Source organism: Eurosta solidaginis, chromosome 3 (assembly GCF_040869045.1).
Source record: "Eurosta solidaginis isolate ZX-2024a chromosome 3, ASM4086904v1, whole genome shotgun sequence".
Taxonomy (NCBI): domain Eukaryota; kingdom Metazoa; phylum Arthropoda; class Insecta; order Diptera; family Tephritidae; genus Eurosta; species Eurosta solidaginis.
This window is the reverse complement of record NC_090321.1, coordinates 101,653,467-101,679,715: the sequence shown is the minus strand read 5'-3', so window position 1 is coordinate 101,679,715 and position 26,249 is coordinate 101,653,467. Positions and strand designations below refer to the sequence as shown.

The 26,249-nt window shown below is 38.3% G+C and overlaps 1 protein-coding gene across 16 annotated transcripts in view; it reads left to right on the top strand.

The window, feature by feature from the left end:
• Rgk2 (Rad, Gem/Kir family member 2) overlaps positions 1 to 26,249 on the top strand; it is a 694,072-nt gene that overhangs the window by 652,061 nt on the left and 15,762 nt on the right. For 14 of the 16 annotated variants that reach the window (XM_067772880.1, XM_067772873.1, XM_067772876.1 and 11 more), the window contains 2 exons: positions 1,313 to 1,505; positions 8,167 to 8,267. In XM_067772880.1, coding sequence (XP_067628981.1) covers positions 1,313 to 1,505; positions 8,167 to 8,267 — 294 coding nt within the window. The remainder of the gene's footprint in view (positions 1 to 1,312; positions 1,506 to 8,166; positions 8,268 to 26,249) is intronic. The other 2 variants (XM_067772883.1, XM_067772884.1) reach the window with 1 other exon arrangement.

The following is a 26,249-nucleotide window of genomic DNA, read 5'->3' as shown; positions in this document are numbered from 1 at the left end:
ATTCTAGAGTCACCCCTGGTCCACCTTTATGGCGATATTTCGAAACGGCGTCCACCTATAGAACTAAGGCCCACTCCCTTTTAAAATACTCATTAACACCATTCGTTTGATGCCCATATTGTACAGACAAATTCTAGGGTCACCCCTGGTCCACCTTTGTGGCGATATCTCGAAACGGCGTCCACCTATGGAACTAAGGATTACTCCCTTTTAAAATACTCATTAACACCTTTCATTTGATACCCATATCGTACAAACGCATTCTAGAGTCAACCCTGATCCACCTTTATGGCTATATCCCTAAATGGCGTCCACCTATAGAACTATGGCCCACTCCCTCATAAAATACTCTTTAATGACTTTCATTTGATACACATGTAATACAAACACATTCCACGGTTTTCCTCGGTTCATTTTCCTACATGGTTATTTTCCCTTATGTTGCCACCATAGCTCTCAACTGAGTATGTAATGTTCGGTTACACCCGAACTTAACCTTCCTTACTTCTTAAAGATACATATATGTATATATACGCTAAATCAAAAAAATCCAAAAAACAAAAACCACTACCCGCTTCCCTTGAACACCTTTGTCAAGCTTTTCCAAGATCTGAACCTTGGTTTCCAAGGACAAAGTATTTTTCTTACGTTTATTTGGCATTTCAGCGAATTACATTTACTTTTACACAACCAATGCCGAAACACGCGCACGCGTATCGAATTTCACACAAAAACTAACAAAGACTGTACAGACCCGCGACGAAAATCCAACGACTACCGAGCGTAACATGAATAAATAGGGGATTCCCTTATTTATATCTATTTTGCAACAAAAAAAAAAAAAACAAAAATGCTTAGAAATTAGAATTTTCGATTCTAATCTCAGAGCGTGTAATGAATATATTGAAAAAGTTGATTCTAATTTCTGGACATTCTAATTACTGAAGGTTTTAATTTGTGAGCGACTACTGTAACTTTAAAAGATTTGAAACCAAAACGCAATAAATAAATTTTTTTCAGAACAAAACGCAATGATAACAAACAACTATCTGTCTTTACTTCAAATCGTGTTGTCCTATGAATGCGATTTTTGGCCTGTATGTGTGTTCTCTCATAACTGCTATATTATCATTAAGTATCATTTGAAAATGTGGCTCCATTTAAGACTTGGCACATTTTCTCATTTATCTAGAAGTGTTATGAGTCATTTATTGCGATTTGGTTTGGAACTCCTCAACTATGTATATATAGGTTAATTTTGTTATTGTATATTATATTTCATGCTTTAACAATAAATATGTTTTTGAATTAGGTGGAAAATTGTTTGTCGACATATGATCCACACGGATGTGTTGTCGTCTTCTCTGTGGTAGAAAAAGCATCTTTCCGCGTTGCGGAGGAGATAATAAAATACTTGTGGCAGGAGAATTACATAAAAGATAAAGCAGTTATCCTGGTGGGGAACAAGGCGGATCTGGCCCGGGCACGTGTCGTAGCATCACACGGTAATATTTTACTTATTTACTATGTATTTAGTTATGTATATTATACTTGCATTTTGAAATCGAGTTCCTATTTAATTTAAAACTGAAATCGGACTGAAAGATATATTTCGGTATTTTGAAGTCGCAACATCAGTTAAATTTTAGCTTTAACTGCCAAAGTTGCAGGGTACAGTAGAGTATAACTTGCGCAAGTTGTTTAAACAAATTTTAATTGAAATTTTTTTCTAAGCGATCTGAAAGAATTTTGATGCTTTAGAAAAAAAAGGTCCATTTTATTGTTCAGGAAGAATTCTCAGCTAATTCTGGTTTGAATGAGGTATAAATCTCAAAGTTCCGTTTAGGTTTACATTTTTATTTTTTTCAAGGATTTCATACAAAACACACAATAAAAAAGTAGTGCAAATATCCACTTCGCCTTTTATACTTAGCTGAGCAGAGCTTGCAGAGTATATTAATTTTACTGGCATCAAGTTAATCCGTAATATAGACTTCCACAAAACAAGGTGATGAGGGTGAAAAAAGGAGTTCATTAAGTCATGTCCGTTCGTCCTTCCGTGAGCACGATAACTTGAGTAAGTTTTGAGCTATCTTATTGAAATTTGGTATGTAGGTTCTGTATCTCTCAAAACACAAAACCATTCCCCGAAGGTTTAGGAGAGAGTTGTGGATGTACGCTCCGTTACTAGTACCTTTTGGTACTAGCCTACACTCAGAGAAAAATCGCATTTTAAAATCAAATATTAAATTTTTATTCTTCCCATGCACGTTTTAAACGAGGCCATATCTTAAAAATGAAAATTTTCAAAACACAGCAAAACATCTTTAAATTAAAAGTGGAATTTTTAAAATAAAAATGCATTTTGCATTTAAAATATTTTATATTTGATTTAAAAATGCTGCATTTTCAATTTCAATATGCTCGTATTTATTTTAAAAATGTCTTGGGCTTACAACTTTTCATACTTAAATCAAAAATGAAAACTTTGCTTCAAATATAAACATTTTTATTTTAAACTTCCCATGCTTAAATCAAAAACGAAATTTTGCTTCAAATATAAACATTTTTATTTTAGACATGCTCGTAGTTAAATTAGTGGCAACGCTCATACATGTGCAAGAAGAAGAAGTTGGTTCATTATATTCACCCCTATTCTGCATTTCGATTACGTTCCCGTTCTCCGCTCCGCTTTAATCGAAGTTTGGTATTCTGCATTACGACGGAATCGTAAAGAGAAGAGGAAGAGCAAATGATGTTTCGAAATCATCTGTTGGTACGGAATGTGTGAACATTGGAACAAAATAAATTAAAGCAAATTTGTAAAAAACACTGAAAAACGTTTATATTTTATTATCCACGCCATTTTGTACCAAAAAAAGCAATAGAATATATTGCCGCAGTGTTATATTTTTTTGAGTGAAGTGCTTTCATAATTGTAAGTGTGTTTTTGTCGTTCTTTTGGCCAATTCCCTGCCGTGGCCACCAAGTTTTGTTAAAACGGATTCCTGCACGAATATAGTTGACATTTTCTGAATTTTAAGGATGCCAATTTCATTGCACTGGCCTAAAATACTTTATAAAGGTTTATTTATTCCTTCCGCAAGGATTGTTTACGTTTTCGCTTCACCTTCCTCTACGCCGGCAGCTTGCTTTGGCATATAACTGGACCCAACGAACAGACACAAATTATAGCTGTCTATTATAATGGAATCAATAGCCGCGGCATATTTGTGGAGTTGGAAAGCAACGCATACAAAAATGGCCAGACGAGAATGGAAAGGCAAATATTGCGACATTTGTGTAATCCATTTGAGATGAGTGACGAATTGTAAGAAATTGAACTTAAAAGTGGTAAAGTTTAAAGACTTATTCTCTTATTTAGGTTCAAAAAAAACTTTCGACTTAACAAGGATGCTTTCAAGTATGTGTTAGATACTTTTGCGGGGCAAATACGTCCAAGGACTTCGACATCGACATGTTATTTTTGACCTGGAAACATATAAAAAACAATCATCATCAAGCCTTCTACATTTCTTAACAAGTTTTACTTACATTTTTGTTAAAATTCTGTTATAAATTAATAAAAAAATAAAAAGAAAATATTTTTCCGCCAACTAATTTGCAACTTAGAAAAACGGAACTACGATCGAAATGCAGAATACAAAAAATCGAACGATTCGATGTTGGATCGAAAGAGATTGGAACACAGAATACCAAAATTGCCAAATCGAAAAAATTCCAATCCAGGTCGAAATGCAGAATAGGGCTGATTATTGTTGTTTGCTGTCAATTCTGATCAAAAAGTAAATTTCGCGTACTTTCTTTAATATTTTGTGAACAAAATGAATAATTCTTTGCAAATTGGCGATTGTCTTTTTAATTTCGATAATGTTGAATTTAGAAGGTGGGATTGTTAATACTACAGAAGTGGTTGAAAATGACGATGAGGAAAAGCTATTAGCGCTGCTAAAAGAGTTTGAGTTGGAGAATGTCTTGCCATTCCTAAAAGGTGAGAAACGATTTTATAAATAATATTTTAATCAAGTTAATTAATTTCTATCATTATATTCCACCACGAGATGCAGCTTCGCAGATAACATTTAGAAGCCTTGAATTTCTCAGAGCTGTTGACCTTCAGGAAGCTACTCCGCCGATGGGCCTACGTGTTGAGTTTAGAGAGCAATTATTCATTTGGAGGAAAAAAGAGGCATGTATATATATATATATATAGTATTTAAAACCCTGTTTTCGTTTTCATAGTTCATTTTGTTTATAGTATGAGAATAGATGATGAAACCATGTCGATGACAAGCAAAGTAACTGAATGGTTGCAAAGTTATAATTTAATGTCATCAAGTCAAGCATCTTCTTCGCCCATTTGTGTCAGTAAAGTAATTTAAAAGAATTTCTTTTTGATCTAAATTCTTTTATAATAATGACAATATTACTTGTACTAGGATCTAACGAGTTTACTTCAAGAAACTTGCAAGGGGAAACTAATCTTTCCTGATTAATAGGAACCGTGGCGACCTATAAGCATTGTTGTTGACGAAGTTATTGTAAATGAGATTATACTAAAACCCAATGACTTTCAGATTTTGATGGAGCAGATCATAAATCTCTTTGCAAACGAAAAGGACACCGGGTAATAAATATTTTTATTACGAAAATGGTAAAAATATATTTAAATGTACTACCGGTTTTTATTTATCTAGGAATACTATTATATTCCTCGCAAGGGTAAAAAATACCCTAGTGGAAAATTGTACGAAAAATACGTAAACCAACGCACTAAAAAAAAGGAAGACAATATACCTTGAGCAAAGCACACCATCTCCTGGTAGTGGTAATAATAATGATTCAACCAAAATTTACGAAGTTCCGGAAATTGATGTCACGATTTGTAGAGTATTAAAAGAACCTCTCAGCAGAAGCACTGCAGATTGGAATAAAGTCAAAGATAAATGGCAAAAAATAGGCAACTTGCGACAGAATTACCTAAAAGAAATGACCAACATTAATTTTCTCCAAGCGTAGCCCAAGTATTCTGACTCGCGGGCTCCTGAATTGGTAACAATGATATTACATATTTGGTGTACAGATTCTAAAAATACATTTACACATTACAGATACAACTTAATTTTAAGATCATGTACTCTGACAAAGAAGATTGTTTGTATTCGAAATGGGAAATGTTTACCAACAAAATTCAACGATTTTATGAAACTAATCTCCACAACGATTCCTGCCAAAGCTTCAACGAACAAAGGTAAATAAAAATGAAATGTAACAAACCAACAACAGAAAACTACTAAATCAATCTATTTTCATTAAATCTTTAAAGATACGCAAGACTACATTCTGACATTGCTGCTAAGTGGAGTTCTTCCTCCTTCGTCATGGTTTCAAAGTTCCTGCGGAAAGCTAAGGAAAAATGCTACAATAGCAGGCTCGCAAGAAAGCTTTGTTTTGAGATTAACTTCAATCAACGATTACATAAGAAATACAAGTAAGGACGGGACTGTCTTCGGCTATGCCGAAGACTTCATACATTTCATGAATGGGGCTGAACAATAATCTTATCCCGTTCATAATCTCCAGATAGTCGGATGTATACGATAAGAAATATATAGTGAACAGATGTACATACCTAAACGATTTTTAAGATAAATATAAAATAAAAAATAGGTAGGCACTTCGTGTGAGGATGCAAAGTTTCAGGTTTTTTGTGGTCTGCGTGTAAAAACTATCACTACGAATCACGTACTTCAAAAATATATGACGTAAACGTAACTATTTGATGAAATTTGATGAATTTTGAAGCTTCTAGCCGTAAAAAAGGGGCAAAAATGACAGCTTATATGGGGTATATAACATATATACCACCGATCTCTATGATTTTTTCAGACAACAATATATGCTATATACGTAAGAATTTGTTGAAATTTGAAGCTTCTAGCTGTTAAAACGGGACAGAAATTGCGCAAAGTTTCTTATCTGAACAATCGGTTGTATGAGATATATATTATGTATAACACCGATCGCAATGATTTTTTCAGACATCAATATATGCTATACACGCAAAGATTATCGAAAAGTAAAGATGTTGCAGGGACGAAAAATCATGTGAAACAAGCTTCACAAAACTTCTAGTAGGTCACATTCACCACTTACCACAGCAGAATTTGTTAACTACCACTGTCTGTATTTGTTATTTAATAATTATTTGTACACTTTTTATTCAGGTAATGTGTTCAGAATTTAACTTTTTCTCTCTAAAACTCCAATCAGTGTATTTCTGTTCTTAAATTATGTTAAAAATTGAGTTAAAGCTTTTGGTGTGGTGAAAGTGACCTACTAGAAATTTGTTACGCTCCGCTGCTTTCCACCGAAGTTTGCGCCTGCATCATCTTTACTTATCGATAACTTTGATAAACGTAAGCATTTGATGAAATTTGAAGCTTCTAGATGTTAAAATGGGGCTGAAAATATATATATATACTATATATACCACCATATATATACTATATATACCACCAGCTTTATGGTTTTTTCAGACAACAATACATGCTATATACGTAAGCATTCGTTGAAATTTGAAGCCTCTATCTCTTAAAATAGGGCAGTTATTACGAAAGTTATCTGAACAATCGGTTGTGGGGGATATATACTATATATACAACCGATCTCATAAATTTTTTTAGACAACAATATGTGCAATATACGAAAGTATATGGTGAAGTTTGTAGCTTCAAACTGTTAAATTGAGGATGATATGACAAAAATCCTCTTTTTCTGAAAAATCGGTTGATGGAGGATATATGCTATAGTGGTCCGATCCGATTTTTTATATACTTTGATTAAACATTGTATACATTTCAATCCTTTCTTGAGTGCTTAGATAGCTACTTCAGCATGTTTCAAACCCTTTTCTAAAATATCCCCAGGCATGCGAAAATTCTTGGGTTTTTTTGCAACACTTTTTTTATGGAATATACACAGAATATGTAATACTTTTAACCGTAAAGCTGTAATACTTTTACCCGAAATACATTATAAATGAACTTATAAAAGCAATTGTTATCTATGTTCTGCTAATAATCTTGAGTTGTTTAAAATTAAATAATTTTTGCATCAAAATAATAATATTTATATTATATGCTATCCTATATGTGTTAAAAGCTTTATTATTTCTAAGTTTAACTTTATTCATAATTTAGTTTCTTATTTCTAAGTTGTACTTTCTTCATAAATTAGTTAATTTTTATGCTATAACTTATATTATAACAAAAGCCCTAAAAATGTTTGTTTACACAGCTTAAAAAAGGCGAATATATGAATAATGGTGAATAAAAAAAATAAAATGTTTCATTATTAAAACAAAAAACGCATTTTTATTTCAACAATGTAGGTATTTAATTTCATATCAATCATATTTGAATTAAATATGAAAATTTTTATTTCAAACACGTTTGTTATTTAAATTAACTAAAAGTATGCTTGAATCAAAAATTAAAATTGTTAAATTAAAAATTAAAGCTTTTGAATGAAAAGTGTACAGTGTTTAAAATAACAATGGAAAATTTTTAAATCAAATATGTTTTTACTTGATTTTACAATGTTACAATGCACATTTTTAAAATAAAAATTTGCATGTTTACATCACTTTTAAATACATACGTTTTTGGTTGATTAAGCACATTTTCATTGATTTTGCAATGTTTTTTCCCTGAGTGTACTTCGGAAACGACTTTTTTACTCTTGGAACTTTTGGGTCTGTGGATTTTAGTCACCTCTTACGCTGGGGACTCAAATAAAATAGCGATACTGTCTGTTGTATGTCGATAATTTTGCAGCTTTCCCCAAGACAGACCCTCAAATTGTTTCACAGTGCAAAATTCCTCTTTTATTTGGCACATCACTTCTGTATAAAAATGAAAGCAGATACAATTACAAGAGTTTTGTTGCTTAACTTCTAAGTGACTTACGATTAAAAAGGGGCTTCCATTGTAAACCAAAATTTTTGCTATAAATGAACAACTTTATACTATTATTATGAAACAGTTTTAAAAATACATATATGTAAGTATACTTTCAATGTCGGTGCTATTGTTAACATTTAACTCTTCTTTCCGTTTCGTATTACTACGCATATATATGTAGATGGCAAAGCTCTGGCTGGTTCTCACGATGCTAAATTTATTGAAACGTCAAGTGGAATTCAACATAATGTTGACGAATTATTGGTGGGAATACTTAAACAGGTAAACACTCCAATAAGAGAAGATTGTTCTAAAACTTCTCGTAGGTACAGTCCTGATCAAAACTTTAATACAGGTCTTAGATTTTTTTTGTTCCGACGAAAATTACAAAGATTAAATTTTTGCGAAAGTACATAGAGAGAACAACAAAAATTACCACTAATGCTTAAAGCTGCCGGGCAACGCACAAAATTTGCTTGATGGTTACCATAGCAACGTGTAGTTGCGTGCGTTTGGGGTGATTGTCGCTTGCCCGGCCACCACACAAGCAGAAAGCATCAAGCGCCATTTTTATTGAAAATTCGTAGCGTGCAGGCGTAAACATGTCATCGGATGACGATTTTTTATTGCTTGTAAATTTTGCGAATTTTCATAAAAATTTTTCAACTTTCTTCTAAGAATTTTTTCGATATGCAGTTGTGAAGCTTATTCAATTTTAATATAATAAGATGCTAATCTTAAGCCACTAAGAAAATTACCTGATTTTTGGCAATTTTTTTTTCCATCCGACCTTTGCATTCGTAGGTTTCAATAAACTGCAACGTAAAAGATTTTTCTTCCGCGAAGTTGCTCATTGCACGTTCTCACAAAACTAGCACATTAATGCTTGTCAACGACGTCGGCCACGATCAAATAGACCAGCTGTCAAGCGAAAAAATCTAAAAATTTTGATTTTCATCAACGCGAAGCCGACAACAAATACGTGTGAGCACGACATTGCCCGGCAGTTTAACGTCGAAGAATGCCGTACGTTTTTTCTTTCTTGCTTAATAAATTACTTGGTTGCGCACATGGCTCAATTATATGGGTGGCTCATCTCATCAGCTGATTTAATTTTTTTCATTTCACTGGCTTAGGGATTGTCAAAAGGAGAAGGCAAACGCAAAATTTAAGCAACACATTAACAATTATTTACTGCCGTGTTGGTAAATTTTTTAAGTTATTTTTTAGTAAGTGCACTTAATTCAGCGCATTATTTTCCCACAACACACAAGAATTGCAAAGTTCTATGTTTTCTCTGCATTCCATTCGCCCAATACCAACACGCAAATTTTGACAATCTTAACAAAGGTATGTTTTTTGTTGTAGAGATGAGCCAACCATATAGTTGAGCCATGGTTGCGCTTTTATAAAAAGACAAATTTTGAAAAGTGCAGATTTGTTGTCCGTATATTTCAGTTTAATAAACTTATGCTCGGGTGTCATTAGGCAAAAATGACTGACATCAAAAATGGCGTCAAGCTAACCCGCTGGTCAGTTGGGATCAGAAGCGTTTCTATTATATCACTGACTCGAAGTTGATAAAGCAGTGCGTGGCCCAAGCCCTTGTTAAAATTTTGTATTCATTTATATCGCAACCCATTCCATTACTTCCCGCTGTTTCACACGCTTTGGCATTATTTATTAGTGGGACGTCTGTTGGAAAACGAAAGTAAATTGCCAACATTTAGCAAATAAAATTTGGGCAATATCCGTTTTCGCACGCATTTTACTGTGAAATTGATTATTCTGTTAATACTCTTAAATTTGATTATAGGAAATTTTATTTCGAGTAAATTATTTATGGAAATTATTTCACCTTCTACTAATGCAATATAAAATCTTTATTATTAAAAATTATTTTTTAATTTTTATTTCGGTTAGCTATAAAAGCGTGGGTTTTAATTTTTTTTAACTATTATTTAATTAAAATCTTTTAGTTTGATGTATTTCGTTTGTTTGCTTGTACGTGAAGGACTTTGACAAATTGAAGTTTTCGTCTAAAGAAAGTTTGGAATAAAAAAATTCACGCTAATTTTCTTATATTCTTATTTGAATCCAGAGGGAAATCGAGTAAAAAGGTATTGAAATTAACATAAAATTGATCCCGTTTGTTTGCTTCTGTGTTCGTCTCACTTCAGTAAAAGTATGGTAATGGTCATTTTCTCAAAATGAACATGGTCAAATGGAAGTGTCATAAATGGTCACTACATCAAATTTTGAAGGGCCCTTAAGACAATTAGCCATATGGCCAGTTTAAGTGGCCAATTGACTTTATGACCATTCAAATGGCCATAAGGTAAATTGGCCTTATCACCCCTTTGAAGTGGTCATCCGGTTAACTGACGTTATATCCGTTGATCTTATGTCAACTCACCAATAAATTATTTCATTGTCGTCAGTCCTTGAAACGTTAAACTCATGACCATTTGAAGTGCTCATAAGGTCAATTGACTTAATGCCCCTTCAGCTTATGCCACCCCACGATAAAATTATTGCATTGTCATCGGTCCCTTAATACGTGCGAAGTTTCAAATTAATCAAACTTCTGAAAGTTCGTGAAAATTATGCTCAAAGATTCCGTTACTTACATACATACGATTGAGGCATCACTGCTTCTCTCACAGAAAGAATCCTCTCACCTATCCTTCGGTAATGTAGATAATCCTTGAAACCGCCGTGCCCGCTAAATGTCTGCGTGAGGTGGTAGCCGGATCTCGTCATAGTGCTTATGGAGATGTTCTCTTAACCGCCGCACCTTCACGGGGCTAGATCAAGAAGTTGTTTGCTAGGATGTCCTGGTTTTTGACAGTTTAGCAAATACTGCCTCTTCAGCTTTTCGTCGTGCTTTTTAGTGTTGAGCTCCTTGGTCCAACTATGTAGGTAGTGTTCGGGGGTCATAAGGAGTCATCCCGTGGCAGTTTTGATTGCAGCATTTTGACAGGCTTGCAACTTTTTCCAGTATGAGTTTTCGTATAGTAGTAATACGGTAGGCTGCTAGTATCTCTTTTTGGTGGGTCATTTTAGGTCCGTGCCATACTGGGGCTGTATTTAATATTATCGAGCTAGTGATGGCGGGTAATAGCTGACGGGTAGCTTGTTGTTGTTTTTGTTGTTGTTGCAGCGATAAGGACACTCCCCGAAGGTCTTGGTGGTCCTTTGCCGAATGCAGATCCGGTACGTTCCGGTAACAAGCACCATAAAGGTAATAGCCCGACCATCTCGGGAGCGATTTGGTATGACCTCATGTAAACTTCTAGGCCATACCAACCCCCCCCCCCCCCCCCCACCCTCTAGATACATCAGGAGTTCGGGGTCGCCACAGCCTCGGCTGTTAATTAAACAGGATTCACCACGGGTAGGTGATGTTGACAATTGGGTTGAAGAAGCTATATATTGCGCTGGCAACCCTTTGAGAGGGTTGCGCCACACAACCACTTGAATACATTTGGTATTTAATCGCCTCTTACGACAGGCATACCTACCGCGGATATATTCTAAGCCCCGTAACCCGCAGGGGCACGGATAGCTTTGCCTGGGCCTCTGATGTTGGGTATCATTCGCGTAAGGGCTCCACTAACTATAAAGACTTTACCTCCCGCCGCGGTGAAATGCTCCCTAAAAGTATGTTTTGAATCAATGTTTACTTCTAAATATTTCAACAAACGCTTTGACTTTATTTAACAATCTCCTTTGGTTAGGACTAACTCATCCACAGTCCGCTTTGAGGTCACCAAAACCATTTCTGTGTTATTGTTAGCCACATCCAGTCCCATGCGCGTCAGTCATTCCTTTATTTTTCTCACGGCGTCATTACATAACGCTGGGAGCAGATATATTTTCTTAGCCAATATTACAACGAGAGTATCATCTGCATAGCTAACAATTTGTGTGTCTCCGTAAGGTCGATTTGTAGCACACCGTCATAAATCGCATTCCATAGCGTTGGCCCTAGAACAGATGCCTGGGGACACCGCCAGAGGAGTTCTGAGCTGGTCATTATCTTCGTCCAGTTAGCGGTGTTAAAAGTATTCCGAATATCCAAAGTAGTCCGTGCACACAGCTTCCTTTTATTTTGACCTCCGGTTACGGCTTCACGGGATACATTGTCAACTGTTTGTATTGCATTTATCGTGGATCTTCATTTTCGAAATCCAAACTGACTGTTTGACAATCCAACTGCTCAATTTCACAATTCATTCTGCTCTGTTATTCGTGGGATTTCACCACCTTCGAGGTCCTCGCTTTGGTAGGACCAGTAGTCTTGTCTCGGAAAAAGTGTTTCGAAGAGTCCTCTCACTAGTATTGGTTATTGGATTTCTGCCCTTTAATTTCAGCTATCACCGTTCTGTAAGCCAATCCCCAAGGAGCAACGCCGGCACTCTCCTTTAGTTCCTTGAAGTACGCTTTCTTGATCTTTTTTATAGCATTTTTTAGCGCTGTTCTTTGGGCTTTATAGATACAGTGTAGCTCATCTGTGCCTTTCGCAGTTCCCTTCGCCATACATACATAAAACCCAAGCTAATAAAAGCTAGGTAAAAATTACAAAGCGTGCAGGGGGCATTGTTGTTGTTGTTGTTGTACCAATGTTTCGCCCCACCTAATGGCTGCGACCGATCACAGATTGTCATCAATATCCTATAACGGGAGTCCAAGGAAACTTGCTGTTTCGACAGGGGTGGACCATATTGAAAGGGGTGTTAGAGGCGTTGGTTCCACATTACAATTAAAAGATGGTTTGTGTCATGTGGGGACACATTGCAAGCGGGGCATACATTTTGTATGTCGGGGTTGATTCTGGATATGTAAGAGCTTAACCTGTTACAGTATCCAGAACGAAGTTGAGCCAGAGTGACTCGCGTTTCCCTGGTGAGTATGCGTTCCTCTTCCGCAAGTTTTGGGCACTGTTCCCTGAGTACTGGATTCACCGGGCGATTCCCGGCATAAAGGTTCGACGCATGTTTGTGGAGTTCACCAAGGACCTGCTTGTGTTTTTTGCTTCAAACGGCTGAGTTCTCAGGTGCCGTATTTCCTCAAAATGCTTACGAAGATGACTCCTTAAGCCCCTAGGCGGTGTTGGCTCATCAATCAGATGTCTGTTGGGATGCCCAGGTTTCTGGATATTCAACAGGAACTGTTTGGTTAGCATCTCATTTCTCTCCCTGATGGGGAGTATTCTCGCCTCATTATGTAGATGGTGTTCTGGGGACATAAGACAGCCCGTGGCGGTTATGAGCGCAGTATTTTGGCAGGCCTGTAGCTTCTTTCAGTGGGTGGGTTTTTAGGCTTGGATACCATATAGGGGACGCGTAGCACGTAAACGGCTGGCCAATTGCTTTGTATGTGGTAATGAGCGTTTCTTTGTCTTTTCCCCAAGTACTGCCAGCAAGGGATTTGAGAATTTTATTATGGCTCTGGACTTTCGGAATAATTGCGGCTGCGTGCTCACCAAAATGTAGATCCTGATAAAACGTCACACCCAAGATTTTGGGGTGTAGGACAGTCGGTAGCGTAGTGCCATCGACGTGGATGTTCAAAATGGTCGACATTTGGGACGTCGAAGTTGTAAATAAGATCGCGGATGATTTAGTCGGTGATAATGCCTGGTTTCGCGAGGCGAAAAAAAGTGGAGAGATCAGGGAGGTAGCCGCTTATTTTGTTGCAAAGCTCATCGATCTGTGGGCCCGGGCCTATGGCCATTATTGTGCAGTCATCGGCGTAAGAAACGATAGTAACTCCTTCCGGTGGCGAAGGTAGTTTTGATATGAAAAAATTAAACAACAGTGGGGAAGGACACCACCCTGTTGCACCCCTTGTTTAATTCTTCTTGGCTTTGATGTTTCGTTTCTGAATTGCACCGATGCCTGCCACCACCCACATGGGGGCAGGGTAGACCCTTCAAGTCTTGCACTAACGTGCCATGGTTGACCGTATCAAAAGCTTTTGATAGGTCTAGCGCTACGAGTACTGTTCTATGGTGGGGCTTCTGATTTAAACCACAATTTATTTGGGTGCTAATGGCATTCAGCGCGGTGGTGGTGCTATGGAGTGTTCTAAAGCCATGCTGATGACAGGCTAGCTGCAAATTTGCTTTGAAGTAAGGGAGCAAAATGGCTTCAAGCGTTTTGGCTACTGGCGATAGGAGAGGTATCGGGCGATATGACTCTCCTATGTTAGCTGGTTTCCCAGGCTTTAGTAGCGGGACCCCCTTTTCCAATTTCCATTTTTCGGGTATGACAAAGGTGGAAAGAGATAGGTTGAAGACATGTGCTAAATATTTTAAACCCTCGTTCCCTAGGCTTTTAAGCATCGGCATGGCTATGCCGTCTGGGAAGGTTTAGCATGACCGATGGCATCCCCAACCTCTTTGGCGGTGATGGTAATTGGTGACGCGCTGAACTTATGTTTATGTGCGTGTCTGTTGGCCCTCCGTCTATTTTTGTCGACCGTAGGATGCATTATATATTGTCGGCAGAAAGCGCTCGCGCATTTTTTCGCATCCGACAGCACTTTGCCGCCAAAGGCGATGGAAACTTTGTCATTGTGCCTAGTCGCATTCGATAGGGACTTTACAGTGGACCAAAGTTTACCTACACCGGCAGAGAGGTTACAACCGCTTAGGTGCTCCTCTCATTTCGCCCTCTTGTGTTCATCCACAAGCAATCTGATACGTTGGTTTATATCCCTTATTTGGGGGTCGCCGGGATCGAGCTGTCTTATAAGGTCAGGTTCTCTCGCTAAACTTGCGGCCTCTGCCGGGAAGTGGGGCCGAATTTCGGGAATCCTACCGGCGGAAATGAAACGAGCCGAGGCGGATTCAATGGCCTTGCGGAAAGCACGCTCCCCTTGGCGGGCATCAGTTGGCATAGGGAGGGCATCAAAGCGGTCGTCTGTAAAGAATTTGTATTCGTCCCACTTTCCTTTTTTAAAGTTATTGAAAGTGTGTTTTTCTGCGACGATGAAGTCGGCGGAACGCTCGAGCGAAATAAGTATAGGCAGGTGGTCGGATGCCAATGTTACCATCGGTTGCCAGTTGACGCAGTTTACGAGTTCTGCGCTCACTATTGAAATATCCGGCGAACTGTGACAGCTTCCTACCATACGTGTGGGGGGGCGTCTCCGTTTATTGTTCAGAACGTCGTTTCTTCTATTTATTCCGCTAACATCTCACCCTTACTGTCCACCCGCAAGTTTGAATGCCATAGATTGTGATGGGCATTGAAATCCCCTAAGATAATGCGATTGTTTCCAGTGAGTACGCCGTTGATATCAGGGCGGTATCCACTGGGGCAACATGTGACAGGAGGGATGTAGATGTTGATGATTTCTAGGTTTGCATCGCCCTAACGGAAAGATAATCCTTGACGTTCTAAGACACTGTCCCTGCGGTAGATGTCGGGATCAAATATATGATATTGCACAATGTGGTGTATGATAAACGCGATCTTTTCTGTGGACATTATACCCAGAACAGGTCTGCAATACATATCTTGCTGTGATTTTAGTCTCTTAAATCGCAGCAATGCGGATGTTGTGCCGCTTCATGAAATCGACTATCTCCGTTATCTTTCCAGTTAATCCATAACAGTTTAACTGCAGAATTCTGAAGTGCATAGGGGGAGACGTCGTCACTCTGCGAGTAAGTAACGTTTGCGATATATTCTGTGCTGGGAAACGGTGCAAAGGGAGGTAGGGACTAAGAGGGCTAAGGCGCAAACTACGGGACGCCCTAGGGCGTGAACAGCAAAGAGCCACAAAAGATTTATAGAAGTTACGTGGACGTCTGGTTTTGGGGTCTAGCCCAGAACAACCTCTCCGATGCAACCATAACTTACACGAGACACACTGACAAGAGTATGACCGTCCTAAAAATATTCTTTTCCGGCAGATGCAGCAAAACAATTTCTCAGGACCGGGGTCAGGAGACGGGCCCGGATTGGGTTCGATACCTTTCCGGAACAAGGGAATATGGAGTAGTCCCGCTGCAAGGAGCTGCTGGAAGGATGACAATTTGTGGGAGGTACGCAACAAATTAAATGGGGTTACACCGTGCAGGGGGCATTCATATCGCTGAGTGGATAGAGGCCTTTACACCAGTACGAATGCAGGAAATTTCCAGTTCAAACCTAAGCTCCCAAAAAGATAGATAATGTAGAAATTCAGAAACATGTCCTAGTAACCATCATGGTGTGCAAGCTCTGTAATTTTTTTCTAATATCAATAACAGTTTCACGTTTATTTTTCCTCTCAGTGCATTCAAAAATCAAGGTGTGTTTTTGTGTAAAAGTGTGTTTTTATGGTTTTTTTTTTTTTTTTTTATTAATAATAATTTTTTTGCCATAAATAAAAAATATTTATAACAAAAAAATGTTTATTACAGTGCAAAAATTTAAGAAAAAATGCATAATATGCATTTTTCTTATGTTTCTCTTATTATTATTATTACCAACAAATTAATCATACGGAACAAGTTGGCAGTTAGTTCTCAAGAAAAACAATTAAACAAAAATAAAAATTCATAACTTGCTAATTTTTCAAGGCTTTGCTAGTCGGTAAAATCAACATACCAATTTAGGAGGTACTGTGAGCAGCCGTGAAAAGGTTTCAAGGTTTTTATTTAAGAATGACGTATTTATACTAAGGAAATGTACATATATATGCTCAGACACCGAGCTTAGATTTTGACTTAAGATCATATTTATGCATGAAACCCTTTGTTGAAAGCCAATATCCAGGAAAACACTTAGTGCATTTTCCTATTATCTCGGGTCTTCTCTATGTTATTGACCACCGCATGCAACGCAATATCGGGTAGCTTGCTTTTGATGTAAGCATCCCTGGCTGAAGAGAATAATGTTTCGATAACAATAAAATTGTGTTCAATGTAATCGATTTAACCCTACCACTGCACTGACAGTCGCTTGCGACAGCATCTTGCGCAGGAAAAACGCATGTTTGGCTATATTTCATAACCTGTGAGCGCGAGAAATATACGATAACACTTAAATAAAATAAATTTTGATTGCATTACACCTACATTAGCATTACACTATATTGGAAAATTTTTAGGTGCGCACAATTTTTTGATCACTATAGTGATAGCGCTGCCTTCTCCACTACATTTAAAAACATTTATTGCAGTAAAACATTCTTCAGCGCCACTACCTCTAGAGCTGAATGAAGCTGATATTTTTTACGTTACCACTAGTGTGAAGCTGGTGCATTAATGCACTAACCCCATCTCTGGCGTTGGGTCAAGGAGACGCCTACGTGAGAAGAAAAGAACATGATCTATTTCCAGAATCAATGTTTTCGGTAGTACTTAATCAATCAACACTGTCAATTTGGATTGTGAATGGGTTAGTAAAAAAATCAGCGTTTCTTGTTTAAAAGTTCAGCTAGTAGACGGTCACCGCGGTGTGATGGTAGCGTGCTCCGCATACCAAGCGGGTTTGCCCCTCGGCAGTGTTTGGTAAGCTTTCCGAGTGTATTTCTGCTATGAAAAGCGCTCTCAGTGAAAAGTCATCTGCCTTGCAAATGCCGTTTGAAGTCTGCATAAAACAAGTAGGTCCCGTCCCGCCAAATTGTAGGAGACATTAAAAAGGAGCACGACGCAAATTGGAAGAGAAGCTCAGCCTAAAATCTCTTCGGAGGTTATCGCGCCTTACATTTATTTATTTTTAGTAGAAAAATATTCTGTCGCTAACTTTGAGATGTTCTCCTAAATTTAATAGGGACGGAACTTACAGAAGTTAATTTTCACATGCCAACTACATAAAGGGACAAAAATAACAGTGATAGCATTTATGTATCGCAAAATTAAAATTTTTTTTTTTTGGAAAACTCATACGCGGTAGGCACATTGTCGTTGGTGTGAGGGCTTAGAACATCCATAGCGCCCGACTATGTACTGTCTATTGTACGATTTGCAGCCAGGGAATATATTCTGCTGTATTTCAAAGGAGCATTTCCGTTACCGGGCCACCTCGGAAGGTATTGATGGCCTTAGCACAGTAAGGGTGCTGCTGTTGCGGACGATTTTTTCCCTGTTTTTAATACTGGACCGCTGAGCCTGCCTTGTCGGGCAGGTCGTACAAACAAGATGAACTACTCAATACCTAATTTTAATACGGGCGATGATAAGGGTAGTTCTGAGTTGCAAGCCAAGGACGACAAAAACGCATTAAGCGTCGGACTCGGGTAGCGAGGGTAGTGGAGAGTCAATGAACTCCGTTTTGGGTAAGCATGGAAATGCATACTGAGTAGTAGAGTGGAAGGGTACGAAGCAGAGGAAGTAAGAGAGCTCTCTCGCAGTACCGTGCAGCACTAAGAATTGTCCAACGCCTGGGAGTAGTGGTCGACCCAACAGTAGGGGAGATCGAGCGCTTGGAATAGGCTCATGAGGCGGAAGAAGTAGGTCGAAGGCAGTTCAAAAGGTTTGCTTCGAGAAACCCCCGGAACTAAAACGGGTACGAGGAAGAAGAAGCGTCGAATGGCAGAATGAAGAGGCAAAGTTCGGCGGAAGGCGACAAGCCTGCTTTCAAGATGCAGAAAGAATACAGTCCCAGAGCGGCAAGACAAGGCAGTCGCATAGATAGGACGAGTAGGCCTAAAGCTGCAGGACAGATGGGCCCCAATAGCGAGGTAGCAGCTTCCTCGAAGGCAACCACTTCGAAAGCTGCAAGTCAGATAGAGGGCGTTAAAAGTGGCGATGTGACAACCATGGAAGTACTCCGGCTTTCTCGGAGGTGCCAAAAGAAGATAAGACTCTTCGCGGCTCTTCCCGCGAAGATGAGTGATGTGACAAAGTAGTCACTAACTGTGACGCTGGCTGATCATAGCAATCCTTTCGGACATATGACTCTGAAAGTTGGAGATCTGTAGAAGGAGACCCTATTAGATGTATATTGGAACGATTTTCCGTCATCGGTTTCGAGACAAGCCGGTTTTCTGCGTTGTGCCATTATCAGTGTCGATTTTCGTTCTGATCTGTTGTTTTAGTTTGTCCTGTATTTATATTTCGTAGGCTCATGAACAGGTATTGCCAAAATTGATGCTTGTGTATGTTTAGTAATGTGTATGTGCTGTGTGCTCATTCAGAGCCGAGGGTGGGTTTTACTGATCGATGTGTATGGCTGACTGAGGCAGGTAAAAGTCCGTAATTTAGGCGCTTGACCTTCTTTCATGAGTTTGTTGTTTTGGTGCGTTAATTGTCTTGTGTTTATTTGTTGTTGTGTGTTTGTCTGTTTTACCTGCGTGATTACTTTGTTTCTTGTAAACAAGTTTTAAAGGCTCGAATATTGTGTCAGTAATTGTATTTATATGTTCGGTTATTATTCTACCATCGAATGTTTTCTATTTGAAGATTTCCATGTTTTCGAGTACGTTGAGACGTCGGTTTTTTTTTTTTTTGGTGTAATCTCTAATATTCCCTCTGAACCTCGTTCTTATTTGCCGTCCTGTTTATCCTATGTAACTATGTTGATATCCGCAGGTAAGCTTGTATACGCCGTGGCAGCTAAACGGTTCCTCTGGATGTATCCGGTGTATTTTTTAAAGAAGTTTACCAATTTACATTTTGGCGAATGTTGACATCACTAGGCTGTTAGTAAATAATCACGCAACAACAAAACATGAAGCAAGCCACATGAATATATCAGTCATCGTTTACACACATACATACAAAGCAACGAAGGAGTATTTAACACACACACACATGTGGTCATCAACCGAAGTAATTACTCACACATACACACGCACATGATTACGTGAGAGGCATGGACGACAGATATACATGTATATAGCTGTTAACCAAGCAGAAGATACAATTGTCCTTGAACACATTTTCGCGAAATCACTAGAGCTAAGGTGAAATGGATGAACGAGAAAACCGAGAGTATAAAAGTAGCGCAAGCTGAGTAATAACGAATCAGTTTGATTTAAACACGCCATCAGTCGCGAAGTGAAGTATAATTGTACACCCCAAAGTAATCTAAAGAAAGACCAGTTTGCAATACTGAATATTGGAGTGATTTATTCAACTGTTTAGCGATTCGAACGTTAGCAGAAGGTTTCAAATAAGTGGAGTTTCCCTAATTCGTCACAATTGGTGTCAGAAGAGGAATTGTTGAATAAATTCCAGAGGACAACTTGGACTTGGGAAAGTTAAGTGAATTAAAAATCCAGCAACTGAAAAAGGTGTTGGAGAACCGTGGATTGAATACAACCGGCAATACGATCGAACTTCAAGTACGGCTACGAGAGGTTACGAAGTCGGAAGGAATTAATGTGGACGAGTATGTCTTTCATCCTGATGGGGACCACACATTAACAAAAATGGAGGAAAAAACGAAACAACGCAGACAATGGCGAACATAGACTTGAACATGATATTGGCGGCAATATCGGCACAAATGTCCGATATGTCATCAAAAATATCCACCAACATGTCATCGCAACTGGAATCACAGGAGACACATATACCATCCAAGATTGAAACACAACTAGAATTCCAGGAGACACGCATAACAGCCAAGATTGAAGCACAGGAAACACAAATTTCATCACAGCTGGAAGAAGAAAAGACATATATGGCAACTCAAATGAAAGAACAAGAGACACGTATAACAGTACAACAAGAAGCACAAGAGCTGCGTATATCATCAAAACTCGAAGCGCGCATGGACGAACAAATAATGCAGTTTGCAGAAAAATTCGAGGCAGAGGTGGATGCTTTGAGAGGTCGTGACAGGAATTGCAACTCAATCGCCCGGCTGCTTCAGCGAGTAATACGAAGGTAAAAACTCCATCTTTTGGCGGTTCTGTTCCTTTCCAGGTCTTTAAAATACAGCAGTGAACAACTAGAATGCTGAAGATAAAGCTGCAGCTCTATTCGTAGCATTGAAGGGGCCAGCAGCCGAAATCCTACAGACGATTCCCGAAGGAGAGCGGAACAATTATGAAGCATTGATGGCTGCTGTAGAACGACGTTACGGAAGCGAACACAGGAAACAAATCTACCAAATAGAATTGCAAAACCGCTACCAAAAATCTAACGAGACTTGGCAGGAGTTTGCTTCAGACATTGAAAGATTGGCTCATCTTGCAAATGCGTACGCACCCGTGGAATACACTGAAAGGGTAAAGATTAAGCGTTTTATAAATGGCATACGGGATGTCGAAACGAAGCGAGCTACATACGCAAACCCAAAGCAAAAATTTGCTGAAACAGTATCCCATGCACTCAGGAAACTGCCTCATTTTGAGTAAACCAGCATACAAAGCCCATCGTGTGGAAGTGGAAAGATCAGAGTGGGTATACGCAATTTTGGAAGCATTGAATGGAACGCAGCAGAAGGATAATGCTGCAGCCAATGCTTTAAGTGTGGATAGCCAGGGCACATTGCACGTTATTTCAGCACCAACCCTAATAGTTCCAACATGTGGCTAGTCGTAAACGCAGAGCTGAAGGAGATGAGCAAATCTCCAAGTCCACTCAATCGTTACACTAAAGCGAGTCAGCCTCAAGGGGCGACAACTGGCTCCCTCAATTGAATGCCAAATAATATCCATCTCGCAAATTGGAAGAAAGTCAAGCAATATTACTGTCGAAAGACATGTGGATGGAAAGAAACGTTTACTGACTGTAGATACTGGCGGTTAGTGCAGACGGGGTAGCGTTAGATACGTTGTTGGCCAAAGGCGCACTGGTTGCGCTATTACTTGCAGGGTTAGTATTGTGCAGCAATGTGTGATGGCGTTGACGGCACACCCTACATCGGACGTGCTTTTGCATTTCGCCTTGTAATGGCCGGAGCTGAGGAAATTTGTGCACAGGCGGGATTCTAATACGAATTTAGATTTGGCCTTTACATCCAGATCACGAAACCTGTCACAGCTATATATTTTATGCGTGCCATTACAATAGGAGCAAGTGGAACTGTTTTGATCTTGCACGGCGTGAAACACGTTCGTTGATTTGCTAACTGTATTGGCTTTACCTTTGTTTGATACGGACGTAGCTGTTGAGGGAAGCATCGACAGAGAGCGACATCTGACTTCCAAAAACGATACCAATTGCTCGAATGTTGGAGGCTCATCACTGACGAGTGACAACTCCCACTGTTTTCGCGTTTCGAAAGCTAGCTTATTACTACCTCGTATACAAGCCAATCATCCCAGAAGTCGACTGGGCGCCCTAAACCCTCAAGTTCGCGTATGTGTTGTTGAAATGTGTCAATCACCCCCTCTATTGATTCAGCGGAGTCACAAGCTACATTTTTTACGTTGGACATAGCTCTGAAATGGCCTTCCATTATTACACGCACTACCTTATAACGCGATTTAAGAGCTCCCAAGCTTCTTCATAATTTGCATCACATACTTGAAAGCCGTTTATTATTTTTAACGCTTCACCTTTCAAACAACTGCGGAGATAGTAAAGTTTTTGTCCAGCTGACAATGCGGTATTGCGATCAATCAACGAAGAAAATGCGTCGAAAAACCCAATCCATTAATTAGCGTTGCCGGAAAATATAGGAAGCTCCATCTTTGGTAGGCGTATTGCAGCAGACACTGGCGTTGCCGAAGGCGTTGATTTCAACTCCTCACAACATATCTTAATGCGATTAAGACGGGATAAGGCAGTTGTATACCATGCCTCAGCTTGTATTCTCGTGTTTCCTCTACCTCCATGTTTTCGGTTCCGCACGAGATTTCAACCGCATCCTGTGCAGTATTAAAACGGACCCACTGCTCACTTAGTAACTGAAGATAACTATTTACATTTTCGGCATCCATTACATGTGTTTCATCGGTAGTCTTGGTCATATACCGCTTGATGGCATTGAGTGTAGAATCGAGAGTTTTGACGGAATTGGACATTTTACTCTTAAATATCGTACGATACTTGCAAGGGCAAATGAAGGACGACGCGGTTGTCTCGAAATTTGAAAATATTATATAAATGTTATAATTTTTGTAAATTTTGTCTATATAAATGTACGAATGTTCGTATATGTAAAGGATATCTATGCTAATATTTGTTTTGTTGCTACTGCAGAGGGCAATTCAAAGTTAATATGTGTTACGAAAAAACATACGAGCCGACGTGTGTGAGGGATCGTAGATAGCAAATGAATGTTACGGATTTTTCCGGTGCGAAATATATTACGGCACTTTTTCTATGTCTTGAATTTATTGTAATATATTTGTATATACAAGTTGTAATTATAAAAATGTATGGATAATTTATTGTATCTTCAATTTTATACTTGCACTAGCGAATTTCGAATTTGCAAATTGAATCCGGCTCAAAGGACCAAATAATGGTGATGCGCGTTGCGTGTTGGTAACAGCTGCGGGTTGATTTAGTGGACTGTATGCGGATGCGGAGATACCTTTCCAATGCAAATCATAAAATGCCGTATTTCGATTAAATTCGCCTAAATTATAACAATACACTTTATTGTAATATAAGTGATAAAATATTCACAATTAGTTAATTGTGGCGGTATGTAGTGCACCGCAAAAAAAAATAAGTAGTTAAGTAGTAAGTTCAAAGGCGAATGGCAAAATATAAGAACATGAGAATAAGGCAAATCTCAAACATGACGGATGATGCTTGTGCATTAACCCTTTCAGTGCTATTATGAAAACTTTAAGATTATGTTAATTCGAACTCAACAGTTAGTTTTAAATGTATAAAGGTATCGATATAGATATAGACTTCCATATATCAAAACCCTCAGTATCGAAACAAAATTTGATTAGACCAGGTCCGTCCGTCAGACCGTCCGCTAACACGGTAACTTGGGCAAATATTGAAGTATCTTCACCAAATTCGGTATATGGGCTTATCGGGACCCAGAATATATTGGTATTGAATATGAGCGAAGTCGGATGATAAACCATGTCCATTTTTTCGATATCAAAAATTTAGAAAAATTAAAAAATGAGACAATTCAAAAACGAATACAGCCAAACTAATTTAGCAGAAGACAATTTGGAAGTTAAACAAGTGGTAAATAAAAAGCCGCTAAAGATGCTACATTGAAATTTTGCAGGGACACTATCCTTGCCAAATTATATAGACTGAGTGAATATAATCAAAATCGGGTAAAGACCACACCCACTTTCCCTAAGGTTCTAACCTTAGAAAAGTTTGCAATAACTCTATGGTAATTAACTACATTTGACTGATAATCTGTAGTGGTGTGGTTGAGCTAAGAACAAAACTTAAACAAATTTTGAAAACGGACGTAACCCGCCTCATCTTTTGTTTTCCAAAAAACTTTTAATGCCATAAGTCGAACAAAAAGCTCCCAATTCGAACGAAACTTGGCATAAACATTTTCTTCATAGCTACACCTGTTTGCTCCGAAAATGGGAAAAATCGCATGAAGCCACCCTACTTTTTTATAATAGCTCTAAAAATGTGTCTGTAAAATACGAAAAGCTATATTTCGCTAACAAAAAAGCTATATATATAAGAGTTTTCACGAATATTAAGCCATCAAAACAAAATTCACTTACACAAATAGATTAAATATATTTTTTTATTTTGCCGCCCAATTAGGGGTACACATATGTTGTCTCTAGAGGACAACTGCTTCCAAGTTCAACAATAGCTGTGTTTTTTTACATCTATATACGCTTGGGCTTAAACTTTATATGAACTGCTACGCATTAAACTTTATCTACTCTTCTGAAATTGCTGCTCAGAAAATTAGTACTGCTAAATTTCAATAAGAATTATACTCAGATGCAACTGAAATATGAGTATACTAGCCGGACCCGTGCGCTTCTTGCGCAACAAATATAGAAGTCTCATATCAAATATCAACAGAAATCAGCTGTTCTATCAATCAATTATCTATCAATAAAAACTTACTGCCGGTTATGCAGTGTTAGCTCTAACCAAATATTCTTAATAGTGACATAGTACAAACAGATTTCTTTGTGTGCTCACAATCGTTTATTTTTAACAAATTATTTTAATAAAATATATCTAAACAAAAGCACAACGACCAATAATGCCCAAAGCTCGCTAATAGCACGAATCTCCATCTTTACAACCAAAACTTTATTTATAATATAAGAGCGAAAAAGGGTCCTGCACATAAAAACAGCAATGAGAAATAATTTATAAGATGTTTCACCTCTATGTATTACCTCAACAAATGTTGTGTGCCCACTATTCAGCTATAGGTTATACAGTATGGCCAACGGAGGTTTGTGTCTCCGCTTTATTACAACATGTTCTGTAGCTGGTTGCCGCTAAATTTGTCTCCTAAGCATTATCTAAATGAGGGTAATAGTTTTTTTACGCGCAAACGTAGACGTATATACGTGTAAAAAAACATGACTAATATGGTTACCTACAATGTTTAAAGGCAGAAAGCCCAATTCCACAGTTAACAAAAGCCTAAATAATTTACTATCTGATACTATGTAATACACAGTATCATTTCAGCGATGTGTTTTTGGTTATTGCATAGCTAGGTAAAACAAGTAAGGAAGGCTAAGTTCGGGTGTAACCGAACATTACATACTCAGTTGAGAGCTATGGGGACAAAAAAGGGAAAATCACCATGTAGGAAAGTGAACCTAGGGTAACCCTGGAATATGTTTGTATGACATGGGTATCAAATGGAAGATATTAAAGTGTATTTTAAAAGTGAGTGGGCCATAATTCTATAGGTGGACGCCATTTCGGGATATCGCCACAAAGGTGGACCAGGCGTTACTCTAGAATGTGTTTATACGATATGGGTATCAAATGAAAGGTGGTAATGTGTATTTTAAAAGGGAGGGATCCTTAGTTTTATAGGTGGGCGCCTTTTCGAGGTATCGCCATAAAGGTGGACCAGGGATGACTGTAGAATGCGTTTGTACGATATGGGTATCAAATAAAATGGGTTAATAATTATTTAAAAGGGAGTGGGCCTTAGTTCTAAAGGTGGACGCCTTTTCGAGATATCGCCATAAAGGTGGACCAAGGGTGACTCTAGAATGCGTTTGTACGATATGGGTATCAAATGAAAGGTGTTAATGAGTATTTTAACAGGGAGTGGTCCTTCGTTCTATAGGTGGACGCCTTTTCTAGATATCGCCACAAAGGCGGACCAGGGGTGACTGCAGAATGTGTTTGTACGATATTGGTATCAAAAGAAAGGTGTTAATGAGTATTTTAAAAGGGAGTGGGTCTTAGTTCTATAGGTGGAC